Below are 23,437 nucleotides of genomic sequence, written 5' to 3'. Positions count from 1 at the left end.
GCGGCCACCAGCGGGGGGGGGCGGGGTGGGCGAGCTCGGTGCTCCCCCGAACTAGCCCCGGCTCGGCGAGAAGCCGGCAGGCAGGCGGCCCCGGCGGCTCCCGGCTGGCAGCCCCGCTCTCCTCCCCAGCGCCGGGCTGGTTTTTAAGGTGGAATGCCCAAAATCCGAGAAATGAGGGAACGGGCTAGGTTGGAAGGGACCTTTAAGATCATCGAGTCCAAGCGTTAACCAAACGCTGCCCAAAACCATCACCGAACCCTGTCCCAGCATCACAGCATAACGGTCGAGGTTGGAAGGGACCTCTGGAGATCATCTAGTCCAACCCACCCCCCCCTCACCCCAAAAACAGGTCCACCCAGAGCAGGTTGCACAGGAACGCATCCAGGCAGGTTTAGGATATCTCCAGAGAAGGAGACTCCACACCCTCCCTGGGCAGCCTCTTCCAGGGTTCTGCCACCCTCACAGCAAAGAAGTTCCTAAGTTCCTCCTCATGTTGAGATGGAATTCCCTGTGTTCCAGTTTGTGCCCTTGTCCTGTCACCGGGCACCACTGAGAAGAGTTTGGCCCAAGACACGACCCCCAGTCGTGTCCCTCAGTACGTCCTCTACCCATCTTTTAAATACCTCCAAGGATGGTGACTCCACCAATGTCTCTTCACCCTTTCGGTGAAGAAATTTTTCCTAATATCCAATCTAAACCTCCCCTGGTGCAACTTGTCCCATCACCTGTTCCTCGGGAGAAGAGACTGACCCCCCCCAGCTACACCCTTCTTTCAGGGAGTTGGAGAGAGCGAGGAGGTCTCCCCTCAGCCTTCTTTTCTCCAGGCTGAACACCCCCAGCTCCTTCAGCTGCTCCTCACAAGACTTGTGCTCCAGACCCCTCACCAGCTCCATTGCCCTTCTCTTGACACACTCCAAGCCCCTCATTGTCTTTCTTGTAGTGAGGGGCCCAAAACCGGACACAGCATTTGAGGTGGGGCCTCACCAGTGCCCAGTACAAGGGGACCATCACTGGCCCAGTCCTACTCACCACACTGTTCCCAATACAGGCCACGATGCTGTTTGCTCTCGTTCAGCCACTGTTGACCAACAGCCCCAGGTCCTTTTCCACCAGGCAGCTCCAGCCACTCTTCCCCAGGCCTGGAGCGTCCATGGGGTTGTGACCCAAATACAGGACCCGGCACTCGGCCTTGTTGAACCTCAGACCATTGACCTCGGCCCATCCATCCAGCCTGTCCAGACCCCTCTGCAGAGCCTTTCCACCGTCCCACAGATCATCCCAGCACTCGGCCTTGTTGAACCTCAGACCATTGGCCTCGGCCCATCCATCCAGCCTGTCCAGACCCCTCTGCAGAGCCTTTCCACTGTCCCACAGATCATCATTCCCACCCAACTCAGTGTCACCTGTGAACTGACCGAGGGTGCACTCGATCCCCTCATCCAGACCATTGATAAAGATGTTGAAGAGAACTGGCCCCAATACCAAGCCCTGAGGAACACCACTCACGACCGGCCACCAATTGAATTTATCTCCATTCACCACCGCTCTCTGGGCCGGGCCTCCAGCCAGTTTTTCACCCAGTGAGGAGCACTCCCGTCAAAGCCATGGGCAGCCAGTTTCTCCAGGAGAATGATGTGGCAAACCATGCCAAAGGCCTTACTAAACTCCAGGTAAACAACATGAGCAGCCTTTCCCTCACCAGAGGGGAGCACCTGTGCTCCAGACCCCTCACCAGCTCCCTTGCCCTTCTCTGGACACGCTCCAGCACCTCAACGTCCTTCCTGTCTCGAGGGGCCCAAAACTGGACACAGCACCGGAGATGGGGCTTCGCCAGTGCCCAGTACAGGGGGACCATCACTTCCCCAGTCCTGCTGGCCTCACTGGTCCTGATACTGGCCACACTGGTCCTGATACTGGCCATGATGCTGCACACGGGGCCAGCTCTTTCCTTCAAGGACAGGCCTCTCAGCTCAGAGCTTTCACCCTGCCCTTTCTCCCCACTTGTGATTAATGTTTGAAAGCTGTTTGGGATTTCGTAGGGAAGTAAGGAAAGATGCTCCTGCCAAAACCTGAGGCTTGACCCCAGCAGCAGGGCCTCACTTCCCAAAGCAAGTAATACCAGGTTTGTCCATGCCATTAGAGACAGACGCAAAGAGTTAAAATAAAATCTCTACAGTCTGATATAATTATTTTTTTTTCTGGATCAGATGCACCACCGCAGAGCTGCAATTGCATATACATATGCTGGAAAAAATAGGACACCCTGTGTATTTCAAATTCAGCTTATTTGCACTTCTTTATTCCAAAATGACACAAAGATCAGAAAAAACCCAGACTTTTTTATTGTAGGATGGGTTATGGTTTAGGACTGGAAAGAAATCAAGCTTTAATCCTTTGTGTTCGCTGCACAAAGGTAAGTCCAGTCAAACGCCTCCTGGACACAAAGCCAGCTCTTTAGGGTACTGGAAAGAAATCAAGCTTTAATCCTTTGTATTTGCTGCACAAAGGTAAGTCCAGTCAAACTCCTGGACACAAAGCCAGCCCTTTAGGGCCAGACCCTGTTTTTAAGGCAAGATTCCCAAGTCTTAAGATTTAGTGGACACAGGTTTCCTGCTGCTCATTCCTCTTTGCACAGAGCATTATTTACACAGACAGCCCCGATGCTACAGGCAAAGTCACTTCTGTACACTGACACACAGCACATACAGGTACACACACAGGGCGTATGCTCAAAGGTCACAAAATAATTAAACTTTCTTATTAAACACCAAATGAACGACACTTCTATGAAAGCTACAAATTAAGACAGGATTTTTTCACATTTGAAACTTCCAAACTATGCAAAGCAACTACATTATCCTTAAAGGAGGCTTTTGGTACCAGCAACTGTTCAAACGCTGGCAGCAGAACTGAATTTTGATGATCACTTTAAAGAACTACTTTTCAAATGCTGCTGCTTCTCTAATGGCATGGAAACCATACCTGGAAATTCAGACAGAAAATTCAGATGAAACAGAGCCCAATGTACCGACACGCTGCGAAAAGTTAACCCTCTCCTCCTTCTGCTGGACACCTATCAATCAGCAAAATGCCATCAACGCCCAGACATTTTTAATGGCCAAGTTCAGCTGGACCAGTAGTAAATACTGAAAACACGAAAAGATCTAATTTTATCAGATCTAACCAGAATCAGGCAAGAGCTTTCTCCCTTAGTACATTGCGTTTACTTCATTCTCTATCAGATGGACCCATGCCTTTGACAAGCAGAACCAAAGGCAATGATAATACACCCAGAATATTTTCATTGCATGGTCTGGCTGGGAAAGCATTTATCATGGTGCTCCTATTTATCCAGGATTTTTGCACATTTGCACACACTACGGTAACACCATGCTCTGATTTCATAGGACACAACGCATCGCTGAGTTGCAAAAAGCTTATTTTTGAGCTATATTCAGAATCTGACCATGGGGAGTACGTAAACCTGTAATAGATATTTTACATACATGAATGTATTTTAAAATTAAATGCATTTAAAAGAGACTTTTCCACCCATGCCCACTTACAAATGCTTGTGTAGCCTGTTTTAAGAACCTAACACTTAGGTAAAATATATTCTCACTAATAACCAGTGTCTAGAAAGAACATACAATAAGCCAATCCCTCTACCCATCAAAAGCGTAGAACATGGCATGAAACACATGTAAACCACTATGAAGAAGTACAAAAACAAGCAAATGAATCAGTTAATACTTCAACAGCTCATTTATGCACTCAAAGGGGGCACAGAGCTATGAGTGAATTAATTACAGGGCCATAAACCAAAACACTACCCAGAAAGAACACATGAGCATCATTGCTCCTGGCTCCCGGCATTCTCTGAAAGTGATACATAATGGGCATGATGACTTAGTACATTAAAAGAAATTAACATTAAAGAGGACTTACTGCTATTTTTTGGAGAGTCATTTTGACAGATGTCCATGTGTCCAATCTTCTGTCCAGGATTAGGATAAATTTGGTGTCAGACTCATGTTGACTATGAGATAAGAAAATACCAATTTGATGGAATGTGACTTTGTTCCCCCCAAAAACCCAAACCCAACCCAAACCCAAGCGCACAGAACGCAAACCACGCTGTGATATTTCCCCAATTGCCAAAAATCCCAATTTCCCTGAGCAGATTCTGGCAAGAAATGTGGAAGTCCCACCTGTGGGTTAGCCCAGGGTGATGCATCACCTTCGCAATGGGCGTTGTGTGGGAGGTGGACGTGTGTTGGGTGCAAGAAGGACCTTGCAGGGGTGGGAGGAAGCTCTGCTCCTGCTGAGTGGCTCAGGGGTGGCCAGTAGCCTCCACCAGCTGTGGATGAGCATCTTTGCCACCACTGCTGAGCGTTTCCCTCCCAGGGAGCTTGCTACCTGCCTGCCCGGCTCCCAGCAACCGTGCAATGACTCCTGGCTGATTTTGGCACAAGGTGACACCAAAGCAGGGAAGGGGGATGCCAGCCTGGCAGGGGGACAGGGGGAGCTGGTCCTTAACCAGCTGATACCTCCCGAGGTACCCCGAGAGAGGCAGCAATTGCTTGGAGGCACTTCCCAGCCCGCTCTGCTTGGCTTCACAAGCAACATCCCTTTTGACACCCAAATCCTTGAAGCTGCCTTTGAAGTCCCCGAGGAGCCAGCAGCACCGGGGACGCGGGGTCTGGCGGGTGACCCGTCCCACAGCCCAGCTCCCGTCTGTAATTCAAATATTACGGGTCCAGCCCAGCCAGGCTCAACCCGTGACAAAACACACTCCGGGGCAGAATTACAACCTGGAATCATGTTTGCACACAGGTAAGGGTATGCCGGCTTGTAACCCAGTCCTCCGACGTGGGTGTATTTACAGGCTACTCAGGCAATATCTACACTATTTATTTTGCGGGCGCTGGAACAGGATAGCCACGTCCCACGCCACCCTATCCGGGTGCTGCCGAGAGCCTCCCAGTACACACGCTGGCTCCCCAGGGCCGGGTCAGGTCTTTGCACTGGGCATATCCCCCCCCCTCTTCGGTAATTCTTGTGTTTGGCAAGGGAAAACACAGGGAGGATTGCTCAGAAGTATCAGATGGCAGACAATACTTGGCAAGTTCACTCCAGGAAAATAAAAAACACAGGCACTCGAAGCCAGTGCGGGAGCTCTCGTTCAGTGCACATCTTGCTGCTCTGGTTTGACAAATATATTTAAAAGGAGATAGCAGTTGTGCTGAGAAAAAAAAATAGTAATAAAATCCCCTTTGACTCATAATAACAGTTGCCTGAAGATCCGTAGAGGCACCCAGCTCCCGAGCTGTCCTACAGATATCTCTTGTGCATCTCTAACGTCACACCCACAGTGCAAAGGTTTCACGTGAATTTATACATCGAGGCGTAGCAGCAAAGAGAAGAGAAAAGGAATGGAGTATTTTACACTTGGGTCACACACAGAACTTCTGCACGCAATGAAGTCCGAGGTTACACATTGTGAGCTGGAATCAGGCATAATTTTTCAGCCCAAACCCTTTTTTTAGCTAACATTGAGAACGCCAGACAATTCCACAGGCTTCTGTCAGCTCCGCTTCCCCCCACCCCGAGTTAAATGGCCCGGGCAGGTGGGAGCAGGGCAAAACAATCCTTTTGTTTGAGGTAAAAATAAAACCCTTTGGTTTTTCGGCACACCCTAAAACTTTAAAAGGTAGGTCTCTGTCCTAGGAGAAACAATTCCCCAAATCCCCACGGTATTCCCCAACAGGCTACAACTGGAAAAAAAAAAAAAAAAAAAAGAAAACAGATATAGTATTTACACAGCACTGCTGTCATTGTAATAAAACCTGAAGAAAAACCCCAGAATCCAAGTAATTTAGAAAAGGCAGCTAGACTCTTGTGCATTGTCAGTTAAGAAAAGTATGCCAAAGTCTGCATTTACTCAGGACAAGGTTATATTCAGAGAGCAGCCTCTCAGCATGTTAATTTACTTTTATCAGTTCCCTTACAGACACAAAGAAGAAAGTTCCCAAGCCGTCCAAAAGCCTCGAAACCTACTGTGGGAAATTTTTAATTTATTCTGGGGAATAGTGGAGCAAGTCTGGGACTGTTTGCAGCCTTGCAGGTTTATCAGATTTCCCATCCTGCCATGTACCTTTTAGACTGACAATAAAAATAAATCAATGCTTTCCCTCACCGAGGCTGTGAGGGGTGAGTTCATTTGCATCCAGCAGCAAAAAGATGGAGAGAGATAACTGGATCAAGGATTATTTCTCTCTGGGTGCTTCTTGTCACCTTTTTTTTTTTTTTTGCCCTGACCCTTAATTTTGTATGTGTTGCAGGATGCACCAGGCTAAAAATAAAGACTGGGGATGTTTTGCAGGAGGACTTGAAATCGGATCCCGGAGTGTGCAGTTGGGAGATTTATCACAGGACTGAGAGGCTCCTTGTGGCTGGTGGGATCAGAGCACGCCTAATATTTAAATCCAGAGGTATTTATAGCCAACAGCACCCTTCGCTGGGCCATTACTCCCTGTGATCAGCCACAGCTCCAAGTCACTTTGTACTCTGCTTCCTGAAGTGAAACACACAGAGCTTGTCTAAATACCGAAAAGCTGGATAGTCAAACAAAGGATAGGATAGGATGGGATAGGGTAGGGTAGGACAGGACTATTTCAGTTGGAAGGGACCCACAACAATCATCTAGTCCAACTGCCTAACCAATTCAGGGCTGAGTCAGTTAAAGCACATTATTAGCAGCATTGTCCAAATGCCCCTTAAACCCTGATGGGCTTAGGGCATCGCCCACCTCCCCAGGAAGCCTGTTCCAGAGTTTGAGCACCCTCTCGGTAAAGAAACGCTTCCTGATGTGCAATCTAAACCTCCTCTGGCACAGCTTTGAACCACTCCCAGGTGGATCCCAGGGAGAAGAGCTCAGCACCCCTCTCTCCACGTCCCCTCCTCAGGAAGCTGCAGAGCCACCAGGTCACCCCTCAGCCTCCTTCTCTCCCCAACTAGACAAGCCCAGAGCCCTCAGCTGCTCCTCCTGGGACATTCCTCTCAGCCCTGGCACCACCTGGGTCACCCTCTCAATACATTCAAGGACCTTCACATCCTTCTCAAATTGTGGGGCCTGGAACTGCACTGAGGGCTCAAGGTGAGGCTGCACCAACCCTGTATACAGTGGGATTTGTTTACTTCTTAAAGATAGTAATTTTTTTCTTTTACTTTAATTGTGATTAGGACACTTTGCTGTAATAATCTAATTTGTAATCACCGCAGCTGACTTCAACTGATTTGTTATGTTTTTTCTTAAAGCTTCTACTGAAATTCTGATTTAACTGTGGAAGAAATAAATTCTTTTAGGGTACACAAAAGACCAGCATTTCTTGCAAAGCCTACAGTGTAGGAGCCTTCAATCCACGCCTGGATAAAGTGCTGCTTTAGCACGCTCAGGGGCAACAGCACAGCTCCCAGGAATCCTGAAGCAAAATTTACTTCCTAAGAAGACTCACCTTCCTCCTGGCTTGGTTATTAATGCCCTTGCCTTGTGGACCGATGAGTAGCTCACAGCACCCATCTCCTTCACCTAACAATTATCTCCAGGAGAAAAGTGCTTCATGAAATTCAGCTTCCCCAAATCCTACAAAGCTGACACCCCAGGAGGTTTCCCCAGCCTGGTGTTGGTAGGACAATACATGGCCCTCACTCCTGCTGGCAGAGGTCCTCACTACTGCCTGGGTGGTTCTGAGATCCCCATACCCACCCACAGCTATGAGGCAGGGAGGTGTTGGTGTATCCACAGCTAACTCTGACATGCAGGTTCAATATTTACCCCTTTTAGGGACTTTCTGGCCCAAAGTCTGAGCTCGGATCCCATGACGTGATGCTGCTGAGGGACGTGTACCCAGAGCTGACACACACCTTCCATCCTCACCTACGTGAGGCTTTTCCTTGCTCCCTGACACCACAGCCTTTTCAACTCCAAAGTGTCTAAAACCACATGTTTTTAAGGTGGTCAGGCATTGAGGCAGGCTGTTACGGCTGGTAGGAGGAACAGAGAAGCATGATTAAAGTGGTTTTCCTAATAACACGCTGAACATGTTTGAATCACCGGCAAGCTTGCAGCTCTCATTAGTTTCCTGATGGAGTTGGACCTATTACAGGGACAGCAAGACTGCTCATCACGCTAATGCCAGGGTGTTCACTGTCATGTGAAGTAAGAAGCCCTGGAGAAACCCAGCAGAGCTGGGAAAGGCAGATGCACAGACAGGGGCTGCCCACACAGCCCCAAGGAGAAACCCCTCCGGCTGCCACACACCATGGGACACATCATAGGACACTGCTGTCCGCGCTGGGACTCTGCTCTGTGGGCCAGGAGTCCATGAAACTTCAGGGTCCATCCCAAAAAGAGGACTGAGGAACCAGAGGCTTGTTTTTTTCCCCCCCACAGAGGTGGCCAAACACACGGTACCTCTTCCAAAGCCACCACTGATGGAAAGCTCCCATCTAGCTGCTGTCACCTTGCTCTCCCCACAGGAAGAAATTTGCCAAAACAGGCATTATTCAAGGAAATTAAGCATTCCAGGTAACTGAGTCACCAGGCTCAGCAGCAAATAAATAGGAGGGCCATTAATCTAAGTACAGGGCCCTGGCTGTGGCAGAGGCAGACTGTCACCCGCTCGAGCCCCAGACACGGGTGGGTAATGGGACCTGCCACACGCTGCTGAGCCATCGCCTCTAATGGGGACCCCAAACGGCTCGTTCCTGTAATTAGTCTCTTCCGCCGGTTACGTTTCTCTTTTTCCACGGTAATGACTCTCCATTTGTACACGTCAAAATATCACTCGGCAGTTGCACGGCATATTTCAGCGGTGACACATGTCCAAGCTTAAGGAAAGCTTGCTGTTAATTAGAAAGCTAATAAAGTAAATCTATGGTACATGCAAAGGCTGACAAGTCATAGGGATGATGTCCACATTTTACTCTGCATTTACTGGCACATTAAATACCACACCTGGACACTGTAAGGGCTTGTATCCTATGTCTTCTCCCTCTGGCTTGCTCTGCAGATGCCCCTCACCCCCCCCTCCATGTGTGGGGGTCCCGACCCAGGCAGGACTGACCCCTCTGCCCATCACAGCCAAGAGCCACATACCTTGGGACTGACGTTAGGTACGTTAAGACTTTGGACACGATCTCCTCGGGCACCTCGTTGAAGCGAGCGTTGTCGGGGAGGGTGATGATCCAAGCCTTGTCCTTCCCTCGGCCACCTGGAACGCAGACAAGGATGCTGCTGCCCTGGGCCTGCTCCCGAGGAGGACCAGCAGCCAAAGCCCAGTTCCACCACTCAGGTCAGAAAACACGCTGCCATCATCACAGAGGGGTTTTTTACATCACCAGAACTGTAAAAACGGGTCAAATCCTGCCTCTGATTTCAAGCACAACACACACGCACAGGTGGTAGGAACAAACCTATTAGGCACCAGATATTTACTTTATTTACTGAGCCTGCTTTACATGGGACAGCAAAAAAAGTCAGAAATACAAGGAGAAATCAGCGCACTGCTCTGGAACCTACAGAAACACATTTCAAAGCAAAACACTTGTTAATGCATTGAGTATTTGAAGGTGAGAATATTTTACAGTACGGCTTGGGACAGAAACCTAATATGCTCTTTCAAACTGCCTCAATGTTTTATTAACAACATTTCTGGTGGCACTGGAGACTACCTGGTGGATAATATCCCGTGCAGAGTATCATTTTGCCAAATAGCGCGGAAGTTCATCTGGAGTATTTAATTACCAGGCAAAGACTGGAGAAATTCTTCCCCTGGAGAAATTCACTGTACTCACCAGAAAGAAAAGCAAACTCCTTCATCAAATCATCGCTGATGTCCTTTGCACAGATGGGTATTGCAGTTTCTGGGAAAAAAAAAAAGAAAAAAGCAAAAGCAGCAGTCAAAAAGGAAGCAAAAATCCAAAGCAAACACATTTATCAACCCAACGGTGGGACTTGGACCAAATGCAGCTTCCCTAAATTACAGATGAAATTTCATAACAACGGATAAATGGTTTTCCTAGAAACCAATGTTTCTAATGACTCTAAGAGGGCAAATGGCATAAGTCAGTAGGAAATGTATCTTATCGAATGTACTAAGGGAGAACTGCCCGGGAGCTTGAGTGCTCTCCCCCCACCAGGGTATATCCCATGTTAATATTTATATTTTGGAGGTACTATACTTTACTCCCCTGTTCTGCAAACTCCCCCAGTGCCTCCTGGCCCTGCCAATACAACGGGCCGAGGTTCCCGCTGGGAAGGGCAGCGTCCAAGGCTGCTGCACTGGGAATCAGGTTGGGTTTCCAGACTGTGGAAGAGTCTTTAATTTTGAGCAAATAAGCTTCTGAAATCATGTTTTCCCCTGGCGCGGAGCCACACGGGCTGGAAAGGCTGTTATTCTTCTGTTCGGTTATTAGATTTCTTTTTAATTAAATGATGGGAGAGGCTGTTCTACTCCCATATTTAGCACGCTGACCCTTTCAGTGGCAACAAAGCACATCAGAACGATACACACGACTTTTCCTTTCCCTGGGAGAAGGGAACGAGGCCCAGACTGACTGAACAGCAGAGGAGCTTACAGAAGGGTAGGCATTTTTCTGGATTATCTATAAACGGAACGATAGCTAGAAATTAAACATCCTTGTTCCCGCAAATAAATGTTTTAAAGCACATCTGTACAGATTAAAGTCCTCCTGCTTTCTGATAATCAAATTTTAAACACTGATTATTTTCCAGTGCTGGTCCTAGGGAGGAGTCCTTCGGCTGTTTTACATCGCGCGGGCTGCATACTTCAGCACACTCCAGTGTAATCAATATTTATTCTATTTCACTTTTTTCTGGAAGCTTTCTGGTCACTTCTACTTTATCTAAGGATGTGTGGAGCTGCAGCACTGCAGCCCAGAGGTGCTGGGGTCGGGGGGTCTCTGCTCCTGCAGCCCCCACCAGCCACGGGCCGCTCTCTGCTCTCCTGTGCTCACACTGCTATTTTCTCCTCTTGTAGATAAAAATGTTATTTTCCTTTGTTAAGGATTAAGCCTGCTGGCATCTACGGAAACATTCTTGATTTTAACAGGCCCCAGAATCGGCCTTGGTAAGAAAGAAGTTTGCTTTGCAAGATATTTCAAATATTTCTCTCTCATTCAACTGCTTCACCCAACCTAAGGACAAGCAGCGGCCATGGATTTCTTCTCCATTAATTGATTTTTTTTTTTTTTTTCCCAGCTCAATAGTTTCATATTGAGAAAAATCACACTTAAGAACTTCATGAGCTCCAAGCACATGAAGTAGGTGATATTTAACATGTGGGTCTTTGAACAATAGAAGAGAAAAGCTCCTGGCTGACCAGCTGCCTCTGCCTGCAGTGCTCCACGGTGAAAGCAAACACAGACACGGGTTTGCAGTAAAAGCAGCTTTTTTTTTCCAGCCCTGCAGTGGTACGGGAGGGAAATGCTGGAGTATTGAGACCTGTCCAGGAAACAGGCTGGGAAAAGGGGGTTAGCCTTTGCATGGTGAAAAAAAAAAGAAAAAATTTAATAAAAATCACTTAAGTTTCAAAAGACGTTTTCTCCCTGAGAAAACAACCTGCAGCCTTAAATTAAGCTGGAGACAAGCATGGTTGGGGAAAAAAAAAGTTGAATTTTTCAACAAATATTTTCAAACTTTGCTTTCCAGAAAAGAAATGCCATCTCAAAAATGCACGCTTTAACCCCAGAGCTGGGTCCTTATTCTCTCAAGTGTCTCTGAGCTTCCCAACGACCACCACGGAAACTGTAAACCCAAGGGATGTGTGTCATCCCCACCTGTGCCGGGCAGGGGGTGCAGAAGGACATGCTGTGCCGTGTCTTCTGCCACCATGGGCACAGACCACCCTGCCCCACAGAGCCCACCAGCCAGCTCAGCCCCATCAGGGCCATGCCCACAGGTGGACCTGGCATTTCTGGGTTGGAGGTGCAAAAGCATCACAGGACGGGGGGGGTCTCATCACACTTGGGAATGACCCAAGGAGGGACCCGCTTTGGGAGTCACGGTTTCCAGCAAGGACCTTGCTCCCCAACATTTTATTCCATGGAAAGTTTCATCCTTGACTTTGTCACTGAGGTGGAGACCCAGACTCACAGAATCACAGAATCTTAGTGGTTGGAAGGGACCTCCGAGATCATCGAGTCCAACCACACAACCACATCGAGACCAACCAACTCCTAAGCACCCTTATGACTTTGAGATCCCTGGTCTAGTGGGAGGTGTCCCTGCCCATGGCAGGGGGGTTGGAACTTAATGACCTTTAAGGTCCCTTCCAACTCAAACCATTCTGATTCCCGCTTCCCAAGGGGTGGCATTTTTGGAAGAGGGGACTCAGCACCTTCAGAAAATCAGGTCCTTCCGAGCAGTCCCAAGCTGAGGAGCCAAAACAACTCACTGGAGGAAAAACAACGTGGGAGTAATTTATTCCAGGCAGTGAATGCTCGGGGAGCATCTCCCTTACAAACCCTCCCCATCTCCTGCGGGGTAGGAGAGGTAGGAGACTCCAACAAGCGATGGAGGAGCAGGACGGCTGCCCTTTGCTAAGGTCAAGGCACAACAACAGGCTGATTGTGGTCCCATTAGAGCCGCTCCTTGGCCAACTCATTGCTGGCTCAGCACTGGCCATCGAGCCCAACCTCCTGGGCAAACGTTAGGGAAAAATCCAGTGCTGGCATCCAACTTGCGAGCGCGATGCTGTGCCTGAGGCACATCAGTTGGACGTGGCTGCAAATCCCATACAGAAAGATGACCTTTCTCCTCAACTACTAATCTCTGGAAAAAGAGCAGTGAAAGGCAGCGGGGCACCAAAGATCTCCGCCTCTCAAACAAGGCTTCCCTTCATGTTCACTAGCAAAGTACTTGAAGGACACTCTTGGGACAGCACAGGAAAGACCCCAGGGACAGCACGGCCAGCCCGCATCTCACTTGGCACAAGGCGGAGGAAGTCAAGGTTTCAGGCAAGTCCACTCATTTCTCTTAAAAAGAGGCTTTGTGACCATCAGGTATCATAGAATAGAGCTGTGCTGCTACAAAACCAAGCCTGAAAATCCTCACGTTACAACATCCCAGAGCACTTCACACACTGCACCACACAGTTGGTACGAACTCGGGCTTTAGGGTCCTGCTAAAAACAAGCAGCATCTGGATGATAAATTGTCATAACAGCGTAGTGACATTTCTTAGACAGGCTCTAAACTGGGTATTTATAAAACGCTGCTGCAGTTATTACATTCAGAGACTCCTCAACGGAGGAGATGGTTGCCATGACACAGAGCTTTGGGGGACGCGTGAAGCCGAGCGGGGAAAAGACAAAAGGGAAAACACAGAGTCTCTGCTCTCCCAAGAAACACTCAGGTGGCTCAGCAGGGAACCCTGCTGAACCTGTAATCCTTTGGGTTACACAGCCCACAGCGTTTTGCTGGGTCCTCTCCCTAGGATGGTATCTCCAGACCATTGCACAGACCAAGGTGGTAAGAATGATGTCTACTGGCTGAGGCGACTCAAGCCCAGCGGGACGTTCTCGTACAGCGGAGGCCTGCAGTGACACTCAGCGAGGGGACAGCCACTGTCTGAGCCCAAATTCCTCATGTAAAACTCAATTAAACCCCGGAGGGCTTTGCTCTTTGGTAACTATTGTTTTCTTGTCTTTTCCAGACCCTCGTGGACCAGCAGCATCTGCCAACAGCAGCTGTGTAACGCCCCTGCCAAGCTGACGTGCCAGCGCCTTGCGCTTCATAACGCCGGCCCAATATTGCTCACAACCATAAAACCCATCTGGAGATGGCTTTGTTGTGAATGGAGAACAGTAGCTTTTCAAGCGAGGGGTTGCTGCTGTAGTCTAGGAAACAAAACTGAAGGAAATCAAATGAAAAGGGTGACATGAAAAGGGTGAAGGATCACCTTGAGCTTCTACTTGTCCTCAGCTGCTTGGACATCTCCATCCGACGAAGCAGTGGCAAGGCAGCCTGCACATCAGCACACTTGTAACCAATTTCCATTGCCTTCAGTCACTTTCTGGGCCAACCAGGGTCATCAGCCAGCCTCTGCCTCAGGTGGTGCCACCACAGAAAGACCCACATGCCTCCAAAAGTTCCTAATGACATCCAAAACACAGACCCACACAAACCAACAGTGTTGGCAGGAAGGTCTGGTGTTCAGGGAGTTTCAACGAGCAGGGCTTCTCCTGGCTGCCACCAGCAGCCCTGTCCACAGCTGTGAGCCTCCCAGAACAGCTGATGGAGCAGAAACTGGGCTGGGTGTGAGGAATAAACCATCTCCATCTCATCTGCTTTGTGCAGGAGAGGGAAATCTCTTAGAGCAGCGTGCCCCAACCATGAACCCAGAAGGAAATCAAATGAAAAGGGTGACATGAAAAGGGTGAAGGATCACCTTGAGCTTCTACTTGTCCTCAGCTGCTTGGACATCTCCATCCGACGAAGCAGTGGCAAGGCAGCCTGCACATCAGCACACTTGTAACCAATTTCCATTGCCTTCAGTCACTTTCTGGGCCAACCAGGGTCATCAGCCAGCCTCTGCCTCAGGTGGTGCCACCACAGAAAGACCCACATGCCTCCAAAAGTTCCTAATGACATCCAAAACACAGACCCACACAAACCAACAGTGTTGGCAGGAAGGTCTGGTGTTCAGGGAGTTTCAACGAGCAGGGCTTCTCCTGGCTGCCACCAGCAGCCCTGTCCACAGCCGTGAGCCTCCCAGAACAGATGATGGAGCAGAAACTGTGAGGAATAAACCATCTCCATCTGATCTGCTTTGCGCAGGAGAGGGAAATCCCTTAGAGCAGTGTGCCCCAACCATGAACCCAATGCAATGCAAAGAGCAGCACTTTCAGCTTCTTTGGATGAAGCTGCTCTGCTTTGCAAAATTAAATATTTAGTGGGGAAAGGAACAGAAATGCAGTCCTGTATCTGAGGAGAAAGACTGGTGCATCACCCTGCAATTCGTCCCCTAACTCACAGAATCATAGAAAGGTTTGAGTTGGAAGGGACCTGAAAGACCATCCAGTGCCACCTCCTGCCCTGGGCAGGGACACCTCCCACCACACCTGGTTGCTCCAAGCCCCATCCAGCCTGGCCTTGAACCCCTCCAGGGATGGGGCAGCCACAGCTTCTCTGGGAAACATGGGCCAGGCTCTCACCACCCTCACAGCAAAGACTTTCTTCCTGAGATCTCATCTCAATCTCCCCTCTTTCAGGTTAAAACTCTTGCCCCTCGTCCTATGGCTCCCCTCCCTGATGAAGAGTCCCCCCCAGCTTTCCTGGAGCCCCTTTAGGGACAGGAAGGGGCTTTAAGGTCTCCCCGGAGCCTTCTCTTCTCCAGGCTGAACCCCCCCAACTCTCTCAGCCTGTCCTCACAGCAGAGGGGCTCCAGCCCTTGGAGCATCTTCCTGGCCTCCTCTGGACCCGCTCCAACAGGTCCATGTCCCTCCTGTGCTGAGGGCTCCAGAGCTGGGAGTCCTCACTCACTCCGCGTTGTTAAACCCATTCGAAAGGAGGGACCCTGCAGCCCATCGCTCACGTTGGATCAGGGGAACAATTTCACTGGAAATTCAATCATCTGCAAAAACATCTGGGGCCGCAGCTTCCTGCAGGGAAGCAGACTCTCCATCACCCCAGTGCGTGTCCCAGCCGTTGAGCCTCACCCTGCTTTCTCCCCAGGCAACTTCAGAAGACTTTAGATTCCACCCAGTACACACCAAGAACCACCACTGTTCTCCCTGCCAGCACGCCATGTCCAGAAAGCACAGACAGAGGGAGTTATTAGAGAAAACCAGACTATTTTAGGTTGCCTGCAAACTGCCCTACCATGAACAGCACGCTTGCATGAGGTCTGCAGAAAGCAAGGGTGGCAGGGGGGGTGTCCCTGGCTGCCATTACTGCCATCACCGCTTTGGCCAGTGTCTTCTGGGCATGGTGCCCCATCTGCACGGTCTCCAAGCGGTGGCTTCCCCGACAAGCTTATTCCTGGAGTAGGATCCTAATTTCCATCTCATCACATCCACCCTCCGGCCTCTCCATCCTGCCCGGGAAGTGGAGGGGACACTGCGGATGTTCACACAGCATCCGTGGGGACCTGGGCCAGGAGGGGTTGGTGGCCGGCCAGGCGGCACGACGCTGCCAGAGACACCCTGCCCAACCATACATCCATCAGGGAACGCCTGGCAGAGAATAGGACATTGTGCTCCTCAACAAGACCTGTTGTACCCGCCTCGAGATTATTTACAGGACCTGGTCCGAGCAGAGGACCAACAAGGGCTTGAAGCTGCTTCTTGCCTTTGGGACTAAACTGTTCAGTAGCTGGGAGCAAATCGTGTCTCTCACAGCTTCAGTTCCTCGTTAGCAAACAGGTACGGGCACAAGTGCCAACAGGATACGATGTCAGCCAAGGGCCATGAGCATGTCTGATGACATCTTGTCCGATGACAAGAGCAGAGACCCCAGCAGCCCCCATCCATCAGGCAGACGTAGGTGTCCACGTCTGTTTAGGTTGTGCGAGAACTGGGATCAAAGGGAGGGTGTTAAATACCCCGTTGAACTACCTGTTGGTTGGCATTAGTAGGCAAAGGTCTCCACAACCCACAGGACCAGCTTCTGGATGCTCCAAAGAACTGAAGGTCTCAGGATCGGACAAAAAGTCCACCAGCCAGGACTCGGTGGCCTCTTCCCTGGGGACCTGAAGCCGAGTGATCATTTTTCCCTACAAGGGAGTTTGCAGCTGGCTCACGGGGGCTCTCAGGTCCCAACCAGGGATTTCTAATAACCCACAGGGCAGAAAATCAATCAGAGGGGCCTGCTGATAAGACACATTTCTACTTGGTTCCACCAAAGTCATCCGGAGCTGCAGAGCACATGGGGGTTAACAGCCTTGTGCTGCAGTTACACCTTTATACTGGAGGTAACAGCCCGACCACAGGTCTAGACTTACTTTTCCCCATGTGACGAATACTCTACATCAAATTTCCTTCTCTCCACACCCCAGAAGCTCGGATGTTAAAGAAACTTAGAGACTTGACGGTGCAAAGTGCAAAGAAGCTGCTGTGATCCTCCTCTGCCTTCTCGAGTGATCTCAGGTAGGACGCAGAAGCTGTATGTGTGTCATCATCAATCATTTCTCACAGCAGCTCGGAGCTGCACAAGCCCTTGGTAGGCACCAAAGCCACGTTCAGCTGAGGATCCACCCTGCCCTGACACACACACACACACACACTCTGTCCTAAAACGACACACACACACACACTCTCCCTCTGTCCCAAAACAGGGTGCATTCAGCAGTTTGCAGTTTCCAGGTGGCGCAGCTGTTCCCTGAGCCGAGTGAGTGACACAAAAGACCCATTAAAATATTTATGGCAGAAAGCACCAACACCCTCAACTACCACAAGCCCCTTTGTCCCCCGCGGGGACAGCTCGCACCCCGCTGTGGCCATGGGTGACACAGGAGCATCTTCATCCCCCCGAGCCCTGGGCTCAGCCTGCAGGAACCTGCTTGGGAACTACAGCCGGTCGAAACCCAGAGAAGAGCAATTAGATTAGGTTTTTAAATGCTTATTTTTCCAGAAGACACGATGTATGGACCCTGAGGAAGATGATGGGCTCCTCGGCCGGTTCTGTCAGTAGCCTGATGGCAAACCTCCACCCACCCCACCTGAATCTCTCCGTAAATCCTCGACTTGGCAGATGGTCTTGCAAAACCAGCTTCTACAAGGAAGTTCCTGAGAAAAGCACCAAAACAACACAGGGGACAAGGGGTGGCAGAGCCACGGGAAGAGCTGCACCCCAGGAACATGGTGGGAGCCGTGGATGGACAGGGTGTATTTAGAGGGAATGGGTGGTTCAGGTTCTGGCAGCACATGTTGGTCCCCAGGCTACAGGTGGCCCTGGGGCCATCCCAGGAGCGCGGTGACGCTGGCAGCCAGGCATGGGCTGGCCCTCAGAGAGTTTGCTGTGGAGGTGGGTCAGCAGCAAAACAGCTCCTTCAGAGCCAGATGGGACAGGCACACAGCACCATGGTTTCAAAGGGACATTGACCTTGCAAAGCCATGCCCTGCGCAGGGACAGCCACCGTCACCAGCTCCCCGGTGCGGCCACCACCCTCCATGGCTACATGGGCATGAACGCAGCCCCCTCTTCCCAAACGATCACCCTAACTGTCCACACGTGAGCAGGTCCCAGCAAAAATCATGATTTAAACTTCACCAGGAGCCTCATCTCGTGTCACAGGTGGGAAACTGAGGCGGTCACCATCGGGTGGGAACACATCGAAACCACCCAGCGACTCAAAAAGGCCATGGAAAGCCCCAGGAGGGTTGGTCCATCACTAGGCGTGACGGGTTGGTCACCACCCCTGGTTCTACGACTGCTTAAATTATCCCTTGTCAGACCAGGAAGGGTATTTTGAGGAAAAGCCTGCTCTGTTTGCAAGCTCCTTCTTTTACTTCTCCCCAACACCTGCTCCGACACAACGTAGGAGGCAGGATACGGCACCAGATGGTCCTCTCTTCTGACCCGGTGGCTGTGCCTCTCCACCGAGGACTTCCAGGGCTTATCTGCAGTGGATGCTTCAGCACAGGCACACATGCCCACCACCCAAACCCGGGAGCGTGCTCGGCTAAAAAAACCACACAGCAAAAAACCACCCAAAAGGGATGCTTCTGAAAAACTAGACCGACCTTTTCAAAAGGCTTAGATTTATACACTCTGAGGATGAGAGTGAAAATGCAAAAGAAAATGCTGTGAAATGAAAAAAAAAAAAATCTACAAGAATTTAGTGAGAAAATGTTCCCTCAGCGCAGTGGAGGCTCGTGGAGCATCAGCCGGGCAGTGTGCCCGTCCCACGGAGGAATGTCCTCCCAGGACCAGCTGAATCATCACCTTACAATAGGAGCTGATCATCTGAAGAGGGATCGGGTGGCAGCGTGTCCAGGCGCAGGGTCACCCTGGACCAGGACCTGTGGCCAAGCCTGCGAGCTCCCAGAAGGAGCATCCCTCTCCTGGGCATCCCTCCAGCATCCACTGGTGGGGAAACGCCAGCTGGGAAAGAGCAGGAGCACCCAGGGTGCTGGCACCCCACCAGGAGGACAATCCAGCCAAGGATCCCACATTGGATGGGAACACCACCCTCTGAGACCACTTTGGGAGCTGGAGAAAGCAGAAAGGTCTCCGGGAGCCAGGGCTGAGCCGTGCCACCAGCGAGGAGGAGGAGGATGCTCAGGGGAGGTTACAAGGTCCAGGGTGTCCCTGTGTGCTGGGGACCACAGAATTTGGGGAAGGCTGAGGGGGGGGGGGCAGGGAAGGGCGGTAATCTCTTCCAATTTAGATTTAAGAGCTGGCAAACTGCGGAAGCTTTGCTCAGAAAAGGCAAACCAGAAATAAACTGAGTGGAAACCAGGCTTACGTGTTATCTCCTGTTACTGCTGTGGCCAATTTGCTAACGCGAGGCAACAAAACACCAAACCTTCTGAGGCGTTCGGGTCCAATCAGAAAACCTCTCTTCTCGTGTCACCCCAAACTAAGCAAAAATTGGGAAAGATAAAAGCCCAGCTCAACCGCACACGAATCTACATCTATTGCAAGAAATGTAACGAAGTTCCTCAACACCCACCCTTCGTGGAGCCAAACGCCGCAGCGTGGGAGTCGAGAAAATCTTGCATTTCTAATACTTAGGAGCTTCCATGTACTTCTAATTTTTCTCCTATTCCCAGTTTCAGTCACTCCTCCCTTTCGGGAGTCTCGGGCAGGAGTTTCCAGGTTGTTTTGCCCACCAGCGCCAGGGCCCGTTTGCCAACATCATCAGCCTCCACACCAGAGCCCGTTGGGCACAAAAAACCCCCCCAAAGCCAAATAAAAACCCACGTACACAACATCTCCACAACTTCCACCTCATTCAACGCCACGCAAGTGTTGCTTTTTCCAAGCCCAATTCCAGCTTCGTGCACAAAGACCTAACAGCAGTAAATCCTTGGGCCCCGTTACCTGCCCAGGAACCCGGAGTTAAGGTCACTGAAGTCACTTGGAACAATTTATTGGCTCTCACAGCCCATATAGCCAGGAAACTCCATCGTACAGCCAGGTCCCCGTGATGGCATCACCTGGAAACTCTGCTGCAAAACCAGGGAAACGAAAACCAATTTTCCCCAAGTGGAAAGGCTCAGTTCTGGCTCTCCCCTCTCCAGCAAAAGCACATCTGCAAATCCAGAGAAGAGCTTTCCTGCCGCAGGAGAAGGTCAGTGGCTTGGAAAGTGATGGGGGGAGAGAGGATATCGTTGGTGCTCAGCTTGTGTCCCACCAGCCAGCCCTCAGACACACCAGTGGAGCAGCAGATGGGTACCTGTAGCATCCAGCAGCTCCACCAGCGCCGGTTCCCAGGGAGCAGCTCTGCCCTGGGGAGCTCCTGACTCAGCCCCGCTCCCAAACCACATCTGGCATGGCCTGGGAGGGAGAGGGACAGGGAAGACAAGGTGGCTCCACCCGGCCACGTCCACCACAGCTCCTCGCCCTCCTGCTCCTCTGCCCCCCAGTTTTAAGATGCACAGTCTGATGGGACGACTGAAGCCTCAACGGAGCAAACCAAGGAGCGTTGGGACCTCACACGTGCCCAAACGACCACCATCACAGCAGCCCGTGTCCGTCAGCACGACGTTGCCCATTGGGAGGAGGCCAAGGACACTCACTTGGTTCGCCCTCCTGCTCCTCTGCCCCCCAGTTTTCTGATGCACTGTCTGATGGGACGACTGAAGCCTCAGTGGAGCAAACCAAGGAGTGTTGGGACCTCACTCATGCCCAAACGACCACCACCACAGCGGCCCGTGTCCATCAGCACGACATTGCCCATTGGGAGGAGGCTGAGGACAGTCACTTGGCTTCCCTGCAAGTCCCAAAACTGACTTTATCCAAAGGCTCCTACTCTCAGCACAACCGGCGGTGACATCCCAGCTCTGAACTCCCCCATCTCCAGGCACAACGAGGGGAGCTCCGTGTCTCCAAGCGTCCTCCAGCTCAAAGGCAGGGCTTTGGAAGACTCTTTCTTTCTCCCCCACCATATTTTACACTTCGGTTCCTTCCCTCCCACACAGCCCTGCTGTCGCTTCGCTTTTGTCCTGGTACATGAATGACAAACCATGGAACTGTGGTTGTAGGAAATGCCATGTCGGGAGAGGAAGCACCTCCCACGTACTACTGACGGCTCCCAGGCTACTACTCCTCCATGGTCCACCCAAAGGGCTCCTGAGCCTCCGGAGGCTGCTGGCCCTGGACTCCCACAGCTCCCCGAGGGAGCCCAAGATGAGAATGGATGTAAAAGACTCAGAATTTATACAGGTTTCTATCTCACTGTAAGGCAGAGCCAGGAGAAACATCACCTTCTACTAGAAACGACCAACGACTTTCCGGTGCTAATGAGAGAAGGGAAATGGTTAAAACATGGTCCCAGATCAGGCTGAAATGCCCAAAAATCAGCCACGAGGCAAAAAAAACCAAAACAAACCAACCTTCTGATTTATTTTTCATCTCATGATGTGGGGAATCTTGCTCAACTTGGTATCTCTCTCGCTATCTCATTCTAAGGATCTCCGTGGATGCCAAACCACGCGTCCGGACCCTGCGGCTGTGACCACACAAGCGTGCCTTTGTGGAAATATTTTGATTTCCTACCAGCATTACACAAAGGTCATCTGCCACGAGCCGGTTAGAAGACGGGGCTCACGCTCACGAGAAACCTGCTCTCACCCGGTTTCATCACTCATAGGAACCGCTCACCATCTACATCCCCATCCCCGGGTCACCCAGCTCCCCTTGGAGCAGCGTGGGTCCATCGAGGGCCGGCACCAGCGTGAGGAGGCTCACACTGGGTTTTTTAATCACATCCCTTCAAGCAGCATCCTTTATTAATCGACCCCGAGCGCCCCTGCCTCCATCTTCCCACCCCACCTGCGGGGTGAGGGCAGGGGAACGGGTCAGCACGGGTCTGGTGGGCAGGATGGTCCCCAGCAGAGCGGGAGATGCTGTGGTGGACATCATCCCAGAAGCATCTCTTGCCACATGGGTTCAGTCCTCACCTGGGATTTATCCCCCGCCCTCTCCCTCTCGAGAAATCCCTCCCGCACCCCAAACTGCGCTTTGCAAAGAGGTCAAGGAAACCGGAATCAGACCGGAGGCTTTTTTCTTTTTTGGGTCAGTGTGTCTTTTCTGTGCCTGGCCCCGATCCAAGCGCTCTGCCAGCTGTGAACAAATAAGGAATGACGAGAGCCTTCTCCTCCTGACAAGGTATGCGGCCTCCAGCGAGGCTCCGAGTCACCCAAGATGCCACCACCTTTATGAAAGGGGATATTTCTTTTTCCCCCTCAAAAACAAAAAACCCACCAAAAAAAACAAAAGAACAAACAAAGTCAAGGCCCCACACAGTTTATGAGCAGCTCATTGTCCATCAAAGGAAGCATCGTGGAAGCACAAGACCGGCTTAAAGCTGGAGGGTGAGGGATGGGATGGCATTGGCTTCTCACATGGAGGGTGTGCAGCCACAAAACCCCAGCAACATCATCTCTGGGGTCCCCCACGCAGCCGGGCATCAGCGATGACTGAGGACGGAGGAAGGAAGGAGGGAAGAGGGGGGACATGCATGCTTGGTGCACATCTACTGCTCTTCTACTTCAGAAAGCGGGGAAGGGACCATCGTCAGGGTGAGACGCACCATCCCAGGGAAAGACTTCTTCAGCCCTGGGGAATCTGAGAGGGGGACCAGCACCGGCAAACATCCTCCTGCCCACCAAAAACCCACCGCCTTCCCTCAAAACGCACTTTGAGCAACGTATAACGATTATTACCATTAAATAATAACAAGAAGGAGGTGTCAGCAGCGCACCGGGGGACACCGACCACCGCCACTGACCGGGGACGGGTGGCCATCCATCAGGAGAAGTCACACTCGGCACCTCTCCTGCAACTGACCCCCCTCCTGGGCAAAGACGGCCCCGGCTCCCGACCCACCGACCCCGCTTTGCCTCCGCACCCCGGCTCCGCAGCCCCCCCCGCACCCGGGCACCGGCCGCCGAGCAGCCCCCGGGCACCCCCCGCCGGGAGCCGGGCTCCTTCCGCGGGGGGAGAGGGATACCCGGGGCTGCGGGAAGCTCTTCGCCGACACCCCCGGTCCCCCCTCCCTCAAACCCCGGCCACCTGTGACAGCCGGTGCCCCCCGGGACTCACCGGCGGCGGCGGCCTCCAGCAGCGCGGCGGCCCGCAGCAGGCAGTAGTACCGCTCCATCTCCCCCGCGGAGGTGCCCCCCGGCGGGGGACCGGCTGGGGCCGGGGCCGGGGCCGGGGCCATGGCCATGCCCGGCGGCAGCGC

The 23,437-nt window shown here is 51.4% G+C and overlaps 1 protein-coding gene across 1 annotated transcript in view; it reads right to left on the bottom strand.

Annotated features, from left to right (window-relative positions):
- The window catches only part of MCF2 (MCF.2 cell line derived transforming sequence), a 63,988-nt gene extending 40,557 nt beyond the window's left edge, over positions 1 to 23,431 (bottom strand). The window contains exons 1-4 of the mRNA XM_014955324.1: positions 23,296 to 23,431; positions 9,859 to 9,927; positions 9,161 to 9,275; positions 3,949 to 4,039 (exon numbers count right to left, since the gene is read on the bottom strand). Coding sequence (XP_014810810.1) covers positions 3,949 to 4,039; positions 9,161 to 9,275; positions 9,859 to 9,927; positions 23,296 to 23,422 — 402 coding nt within the window. The 5' untranslated portion in view covers positions 23,423 to 23,431. The remainder of the gene's footprint in view (positions 1 to 3,948; positions 4,040 to 9,160; positions 9,276 to 9,858; positions 9,928 to 23,295) is intronic.
- Between the last annotated feature and the right edge of the window lie 6 nt (positions 23,432 to 23,437).

Source organism: Calidris pugnax, unplaced genomic scaffold (assembly GCF_001431845.1).
Source record: "Calidris pugnax isolate Ruff unplaced genomic scaffold, ASM143184v1 scaffold38, whole genome shotgun sequence".
Classification (NCBI taxonomy): Eukaryota; Metazoa; Chordata; class Aves; order Charadriiformes; family Scolopacidae; genus Calidris; species Calidris pugnax.
This window is presented reverse-complemented; position numbering and strand designations above follow the sequence as displayed.